This window comes from Parasteatoda tepidariorum, chromosome 4, assembly GCF_982258835.1.
Source record: "Parasteatoda tepidariorum strain Cologne lab strain chromosome 4, Ptep-v5.0, whole genome shotgun sequence".
NCBI classification, from domain to species: Eukaryota; Metazoa; Arthropoda; class Arachnida; order Araneae; family Theridiidae; genus Parasteatoda; species Parasteatoda tepidariorum.
The window spans coordinates 48,249,830-48,258,297 of record NC_141758.1 but is presented as its reverse complement, the minus strand read 5'-3'; the positions used below and the strand labels follow the sequence as shown (position 1 = coordinate 48,258,297).

The 8,468-nt window shown below is 26.5% G+C and overlaps 1 protein-coding gene across 1 annotated transcript; it reads right to left on the bottom strand.

The window, feature by feature from the left end:
- Positions 1-1,980: 1,980 nt before the first annotated feature.
- LOC107443264 (uncharacterized) lies at positions 1,981-8,114 on the bottom strand. The gene is made up of 5 exons (XM_016057077.5): positions 7,877-8,114; positions 6,431-6,465; positions 4,859-5,067; positions 3,605-3,771; positions 1,981-2,744 (listed from the first exon to the last, which is right to left on the bottom strand). Exons 1-5 carry the CDS (start codon positions 7,981-7,983, stop codon positions 2,459-2,461), a joined length of 804 nt encoding a protein of 267 aa, XP_015912563.1. The 5' UTR covers positions 7,984-8,114; the 3' UTR covers positions 1,981-2,458.
- Positions 8,115-8,468: the final 354 nt, after the last annotated feature.

Here is an 8,468-nt window from a genome sequence, read left to right as displayed (position 1 = left end):
TTGTGAACTGATTCTCTTTGAAAAATATGCACAGTATTAAATGCGAAGTTTATAAAGCATGCTGCTCTGGAAATACAATAAAAGTATAATAATGATTAATGCAAGATAATTGAAAAATTTTACTATAATTTAGATAGGTAACAAAGTTCTCTTCATAGTTAGGCAGTTAGAATTCTGATACTAACACGTGGATAGTACAGTGTGCAAAAAAAAAAAAAAAAACCACCCTGAATAACTTTTGATTTAATGATTGGCTCTTCATATTCTAGGACTAAATCTCAATGGCTTGAATGAGTGACTTCAAATGTGCTAATTAATAACTGCAGACTATATTTAAAGTTACAAAATCAGACTTTTTCAGAATTGGTCAAAAATATATCTGACTGTTTTGAAATTCAATTTCCCTGGAACTATTCACCGATTCTGCCCAAATTTTGTATTTTGCCATGCAAAATTGTATTTGTTAAAATAATGCAAAAAATTGTATACATAACAATTCCAAATTTTTTTTTCCCGCATGGAATTATCTTTAGATAATTGAATTTTATTACTGTGTGAAAAATTTCACAACATGTAGCGAAATACGGAAAAAGTAAAATAAAAATTTAGGGATGCAAACTTTGGGACCATATTTCTCAGATTCTATCTTCTAAATTTTGGCTGTCAGAGATCTGAATCCATCGATAAAAGCTACGTTCATTCAGAGAAACTATGTTTTTGTAACTTAAAATTGAGTACTGGAATGTGAAGATGCAATCATTAGATCAAAAGTTTTTCAAGGTGGTCCTTTTATTATGCGCACTGTACACATTCATATACATTATATATTGCAATATCTATGGTATTGTATAACCATATGGTATGTAATAGATATGGAAAATGTTTCACGTGGTTTCTGCCTGTAAGCTAATAGAAATTGTTATTTGACATACTATAGTAGTTTAAAAGAAGTAGCCCACTAAATGACAGTATTATCAGCATAGTTATAATAAAAGGAAAACAGTATAAAAATCAGTTTGAGTTCACTGGAGCTTTACCTTGTTTTGTTCTTCCTTATTTTGGAAGAACACTAACTGTAGACAGGTACATCAAGGCTGTTCTTTAAAAGCTCTTCTGCCACCATGAAGTGTAACTTTTTTTTAATCCAATATTATACTATTTTTATCGCTGTTTGTTGAGATTGCAATAGTTAGGTTGTCAGTTGCACAAGCCCATTTTATGTGAACAATAGGCTGATGTTTTGATAAATTTGATTTAATTTTTTTTGAAATATTTGAAAAAGTTATTGCATTGTTTGGATTTAAAAAAATAAAGATTAAAAAATTATTCATCAAAATAGATACGAAAATATTGTCCATTATATATATACATATAATTGATGATGTTTGTAAAATGTTTAATAATTTTTTTTAAATATTCAACCACATTGGCTATTTTAAATCTTAGGTGATACATTACAGCAAGATATAGTATATATGGATTCACTTCGATTTTAGGGCATTTTAACCCTTGCTTTTTTATTCTCTTTGACAGAAGAGCTTTATAAAAACACTCTTAAGCTATTAAAAGATAAAGCTAAATTTTTTTTTTTTAAATTTGTCAATAACACAAACTTAAAACACAAGTTGATTTTCACTCTTAGTCTATACATAAAAGGACAAAACACATAGTTAAAAGAAGCTGTTAAGATTATCAAATATGTTTTAAAGATATTCTTATAATCTGACATGGATTAATTTTAAAAATAATTAAATTTAAGATCAATTGAACAAGTAGACGAATTTAAATTTTCTAGTAGACTACCACTAATTTATTTATGATTTAAAACAAGTGATAATGTTAAAAAATTTAAAATGTCTTAGAAAACCACAATCAAATTCCTTAGAAGTAAGTGTTCCTTTATGTTTATGCAAAATTTGATCACAATATGGTAAAAAAAAACTATTAAATAAAAATAATTAACTATTAACTAGAAAAGCCTTTTTTAAACATATTTGCTTTAATTGAGAAAAAAAAAAAAAAAAAACGAAATGATTTATAAATCGATATATAAAACATTCAAGTTTAATTTCTGTATATATTCCTTCATGTTTCTCCAAAAAATATTTCTGATATCTGTTCTTAGAAATCAGGAATATTATATATAGAATTTATATAGAGAGACTTATGAGCATGCAGTTTCTACTTAAAACATGACAAAAATAATAAAAAAATATTATATTTTAAAGATAATTATCTAAGAGAAGTGAGTTTAAGAATAATTGTTAAAAATAATGGTAATAAATAATAATCAAGCTTTAAAAACATTTGAATCATATCAGAATGTGAAAAATATTTACTTCCATGCAAATGACACTATTCTCTAAAATTTGTAATTGACTTTTCCAGAGCAGTAGTTTATATAATTAATATAATAAAACACAGTTTGAGACAAAATCTAAACATTGTAAGAGTTTCATTAAATAGAAAAGAGGAAAGATGACAAGCTCGATTTTTTCTTAGCAGTTTCTTGCTCTTGTTTTAATATCTGTGCTAACAATGATTTCTTTTTCTTTTTTGATAAACTAGGCGTATTACTTACATTTTGAGAAGGACACTGTTTTTTAGTTGAGCTGAGTTTAATTATAGGTGATGGATTTGAAGACAATTTAAGTCCTTTTGTAGGAAATGAAGGAGATTCTTTGTCCATGATTTTCATATCACTGTTTGATATTGATTCAATACTATTCTCATTCTCTGTTGGCCTGAAAAATATAAAATAGTCAACTAAGATAATAGTTTAAAAGTTATTTAACAATTTACTGTTACAAACAACTTATCTCAAAATAGTATATTATTCTTTTGTCCAAATACAAGAGAGGAATTTTTTAACACTGCACTTAAGATTTTTTTTATATTCATAAGTATGAAAATTAGCAACTGAAATGCTAGTTAGAAATAGTCAAATTTAAAAATTAAGTTTTCATTAACGAAAAAAAATCAAACTTTTTTTTATTAGAAATCATGTGTAATTTAAAACTACATATAAAAGTTACAAGTATTGTTAATACAGTTTAAGTACATTAATGGTCCCAAAAATGATTATAATTTGGAATAATCAATTAAAACAAATTAGAAAGAGAAATGTACAATTCAATGCATTCTATTAAAATCTATCTTACTAGTTTTTACTTAGTAAATTAATTGTTAAGTTTGTCAAGAGATGGCGATGCTAGCCAAAAAAATTATGTAAATAATGTTTTCCAAATAACCCTTAACAGCAACAACATAGCATAATCTTACGACTGGCAAATATTTTAGTTGCAATATTCAGTTCAAAAATGCAAATATTTCAGTTAAATGCTGTACCTGACAGCAGAAAAAATAGTTTTTTTCCAATGGTTTTTTCCTTTCAGCTGTGTAATCATTTAAAAGAGCTTTGTAACATATTTTGAAATTTGATAAGAATAAATTATCTTATTACCTAAGTAGAATACAGCAGACAACACATTTTTATTGTGTCTGCTTTTCTTTAATGGATGTTGTATTTTAACATACTTATATCACATTGCTTTATATTCTTTTCAGATAATAGAATTAAAATAATAATTATATTTTTGCTTACATGTTTTTCTTTTGATGACTAATTAGTAGTCCTGCATTTAAATCTCTTTTCACTGGCTTCACTTTTGAAGGCAATAAGTACAAGGAAGTCATTTTTTCTTTAGTCTGAATTTTTCTTTTAAAACATGGGTATTTTGTAGTTTTTTTGCAGCAAAAACAAGTGTATACCTTATAAAAGCAAAATAGTTAAAAAAGCACGAAACATAATAGAATATCACAAAATACTTGAAAATAAAATATAATTATATTATTTAGCTTTTTTAGAATTAAGATAACTTATTTGTGCTTTCAGAAAATTCTTCGAAAAATTTATATCTGAAAAATTATACATGGAAAACAGTTGCAAGTAAAAAGAAGGATTAAATACTAAAATATCTAACTATCACATGAAAAAACTTTTGAAAAGCCTAGAATTTATCCAGGGAATTCCTTCTGATGTTGCAAGATATCATTATGAAAAAATCAAATATTTATAATCATGAATTTATTTTATACATTATAAAATGAAAAAATTATATTAAGAATTTATTTACTCAGAATTTGATGCCTTAGAAATTGATGCTAACAAGATGTGATATTTTACATTCTTAAAGAAGAATACTAATCAGATGCTATACAATAGCAAATCAGTTTAAGGGGTTGCGAGAGAAGGGCACTTCTTGTTTTTCATAAATAACCAGAAATAATTTAGTATTTTTAATTGTTGGAGAAAAAAAGTGGATGTAATATTTTTCGGATTGGTCCGTTGAGGGGGCAGTACATATCAATTCTGCTCTTGTAATATTGAACTTAAAATTGCTTAAGAATGCTAAGAGTTGGCAGGTTTCTCTAAGTAGTGAAAGAAATTAGTCTCTTTAAGAATAAATCCAAATGTATAGTTTAATTTTAAGAGCCACTTGTCATGGTAAGTTGTCATAATTTGTACAGGAAATGAAAAAGACAGCGATAATTTCATGTAAAATCTACTTATGTAAGAAATAAATGTACATTTGTTCAAAAATAAATCAATTCATTAAATAAAAATATCTTTAAATAACTAGAGAAAATTAGTATCTGTCTGAATAAATTTTTTTTCCCCACTAAGGCATTTTGTAGGGATTACTGTTACCTTTGAGGGTATTGACTATCGAGAATGTTAACCGTCATCTAGATACCTCAAGATAAAATCGAGTTAAATTGTCTTATATATTAGTAAATAGGATTTAAATAATTGTACTGGTAGTTACGCTAATGCAAAACTACAAAATTTGCTTACAATTTTAGTACTAGATTCCCTATATTTTAACAACTTCTTCTTTTGATGATTATTTAATTTCCAGGGTTGTTCAGTCTCCCACCTCAGCAACTTTTTAATGTGGTTATTCCTTTTGGCAGCTGGCTGAATCTTAACTTTGTGATTAGTTGGCGACCATAAGCTACCACAATGTTCACAACATTGGTGTTTCTTGATTTCTTTTGTATTTGCTGCAAAAGAAGCATGATAATGAATTACACCAAGTAGTCTAAACAATGCTTATTGACTGGTAAATTATATTTACATTACATTTAACTGGTTTCAAAGAATGGTTATGTTAGATACCAGATCTTAATCCTATGTAACTACAGGATATTTGGAGACATTAATATTTTGGAGTCTAGGACCTGCACTAAACTACACAAAAAATTTGGACTCTCTAAAGCAATCGTTTTGGCAGAAGCAAGATAAATTAAAGACAGGAGTTTTGTGGCCAATTACTAAAAATTTCAAAAAGCATTTGTGCTTCTGCAGTCACTTAGAAACCAATTAAATTCATTTATTAGTAAAAGTCTACTCTTGTTATTATTTGTTACATTTGGCTACTTCAGTTATACTAAAAATTGTTTGTGAGTTTTTATTTGCCGCACCCTGAAAGTAGCATTAAGTCTGTTTAGTAAAATATGAAAATTAAATTTGATATTTCTGTAACATGCTATTTAAAAATATAAGAACAGAACTGTAATTTGTTGTGTGATTTATCCTACAAATGTTGTGTAATTTAAGTTAGCTTTCTTTTACAAATACCCAAGTGTTTTTTTTTGTATTAAAAAAACCCCTTATATTAGATAGTCTAAATAACTAAAAAATAGAATAATTTTGATTCCTCTATCATGAAATTTTACAATTACAAAATTTTAACTTCTTTCATTGTCTAAGTAGACAATAACTAAGTAAAATCAAAACAAACAAGAAGTTAGTCATATTAAGACAATGCTAAATGTTTACAATTACATAAATGAGCTAAGATTTACTATAAAATTACAAAGGAAATATATTTTTAGACAAAATGGAAATTAGATACACATAAGCATTTAAAATAATATATTTGGTACAAAATGTAATTTGATAACTAAGGTACAAGAATGATTAAACTGCTTGTATTCAATGATTTCATTTAATGAGCAACACATGATGTGGAGACTCTTTAATATTTACATAAAAACTGAGAAAGTTATTTAATCCATTATTGATCTTCAAAGCTAGGAATGAGGTTCAACCACTTCTGTTATGTAATGAGCTTTGATCGTTTATATATGTGTGAGGAAAAAACAGGCTGTTCATAACCAATGTTTGTTCCTACATGAAGCAAAGTTCAAGCAAACATTTATGTTCAAGCAGAAAGCTCACTTAGCAATTAACTTTCCTAAGTTACAAAATAATAAGATCATATGTTGTGCATTAGGAGGAGCTTTTCTCTTACAAATACAAATAATACAGAATTAACATCTTTAAGATTCATCATGAAAATATCTAAAACAGTTTAATGTAGTAAAAATTAATAAGTTGGTAGAATTTAATAAATATACTTACACAATGACTTATCTATAATTTTCTTCGAATTAAACCTGGAATAAAAATCAAATATAAGAATGGAGAGTAATAAAATGTTAATTGAATACTTATTACATAAATTATTCACACTTGAACTATAAATAACAATCACAAAAATGTATTCTATTTATGGAACAAATAACACAATTATAGTGTTATTTGTTAACACTATTAAAAGACTTTTTCTGGCACGTATGCTACTGTGAACACACAGCTATATCCAGGGATCTGTCTAGGTTTTTCTGAGAGGTACCTATTTTGTGAAAATTTAGCCATAATTTGTGAAAAATTAAAAAATCAACACAAAAACAAAGTAAAGATATAGATTTATCGTTTCTTAAGGATACAAAAATAAAATTTTAAGAAAACGTATTTTGTGAAACTACCGTTTTTCCTAATGTTGAATTTGTGAAACTACCATTTTTCCTAAAATTGAATTTGTGAAGGTACTGCTAAACGGTAGTAAATTCGGCCTGGACAGACCCCTGATATACCCATAATCTAAAATTTTGGTAACCTTATAATTTTATAATCATTTTGAAGTTTTCTAAAACTCTGTTCAATTTTGCTAGAAAAATTATGTCTGTGTGATGTACAGAAGAATGTTAAATACAAAAATTATATGAGTAGATTGTAAAATCGATGTAAAAAATGCCTTGAAGTTCGAGCTTTATGATTCTAGTTTGCATGATTCTCTGATTATTTTTTTAAAGATTTTTCCCGTCACTGGCCGGTTAGGGTCAAAATCTAGGGGCTATTTTGAGAAAGATAATGATAAGGAGGGCTTTAAAAGCACAGTTATTGCATCATAATTTTTTTTTACACAAATAAAAAAGTTATAAAAATAATAAACAAATTACTTTTTTGAAACAATTACAGGAATTGGCTCGAATTTGTTAATATGCAACTTAAGATGAACATTTTCTTATGTTTACAATTTATTTTTGTCAGTATGCATAAAGATACCATGCTTATTACATAGTCAGAAAAGTGAATTTGTTAATATTCGTAATAGCAGATTAATACATATTCTAGACGAAAATAGTTGGTTATTGCACAAAAACTTATCTATTGTAGATTACACCCAACACGGATGGTTAAATTGTATCTATTTTGTTTACATGAAATAACCATCATTCAAAATCAATCATTTGACTAAGATTCATAAAACTAATTTTGCTTGTAATTAGAACAACAAAGTAATTTTAAAAATATCATAAAATTGTAATATTTAAGAATGCTAATTTTTTTGGTCAGTATAAAAAGAAATAATTAAGTATATATATAAAGATTTATCACATTAACATAAGATTGATTTCACTTAGAACCATTTAAAAATTTTAAATATTTAAAAAATCCCGTTTAATTTAATAAAAGAGAGATATTATGACAGTGGGGCCCCATGATAAAAATAAAATCACTAACATGTAATAACGAGATGCAGCCGCACACGTCAAACTTATTTTACGGCTAATATTACTGAGGTACAGCACATTTTGTCTCTCAATTAGTTGATCTTCAGAGTTCTCCATTTAAAAGCCGATAATTAATGTAATTTTAAAATTCTGTGCTTTTTTAAAATTAGTTGTAAATCAAGAGTTAAAAAAGTGAGAACAGAACAACATGGTTGTGTTTACAAAACAAAGCTTCTGAGTATGGTTGCAGTTATTACGCAATCGGACCTAAAACGAAAAGCACTAAAAACAGGATGCGCCATCTAGTGAAACTTTAGTGTACCTGTAAAAAAAGTTATAGGATTAGTTTTATCAGCAAAAATATTTAACGTAAGTCTTATTATATTAGTGTTAGAATTATTTAAATTTTATTTTACTATTTATACATGTAAATATGTGTTCTAAGTCATGTATCACCATTTCTGAATTTGAAATTTTATTTATTTATCCGAATTTTAGGTAGATTTCCTTTAATGTTTCTTAAAATCTACGAGAGTTGCTTATTTTCTCAAAGACATCCGACAAACATTTGATTTACTAAATAAATGGATTGACTTCATGCA

Excerpts from the sequence above, each read along its gene's own strand:
- LOC107443264 (XM_016057077.5), bottom strand. The coding sequence starts at position 7,983 with ATGGAGAACTCTGAAGATCAACTAATTGAGAGACAAAATGTGCTGTAC. Across the intron at positions 5,068-6,430 it reads AATTATAGATAAGTCATTGT|CAAATACAAAAGAAATCAAG; the intron begins GTAAGTATATTT and ends CTTCTTTTGCAG. Across the intron at positions 3,772-4,858 it reads GGGAATCTAGTACTAAAATT|GTATACACTTGTTTTTGCTG; the intron begins GTAAGCAAATTT and ends TGCTTTTATAAG.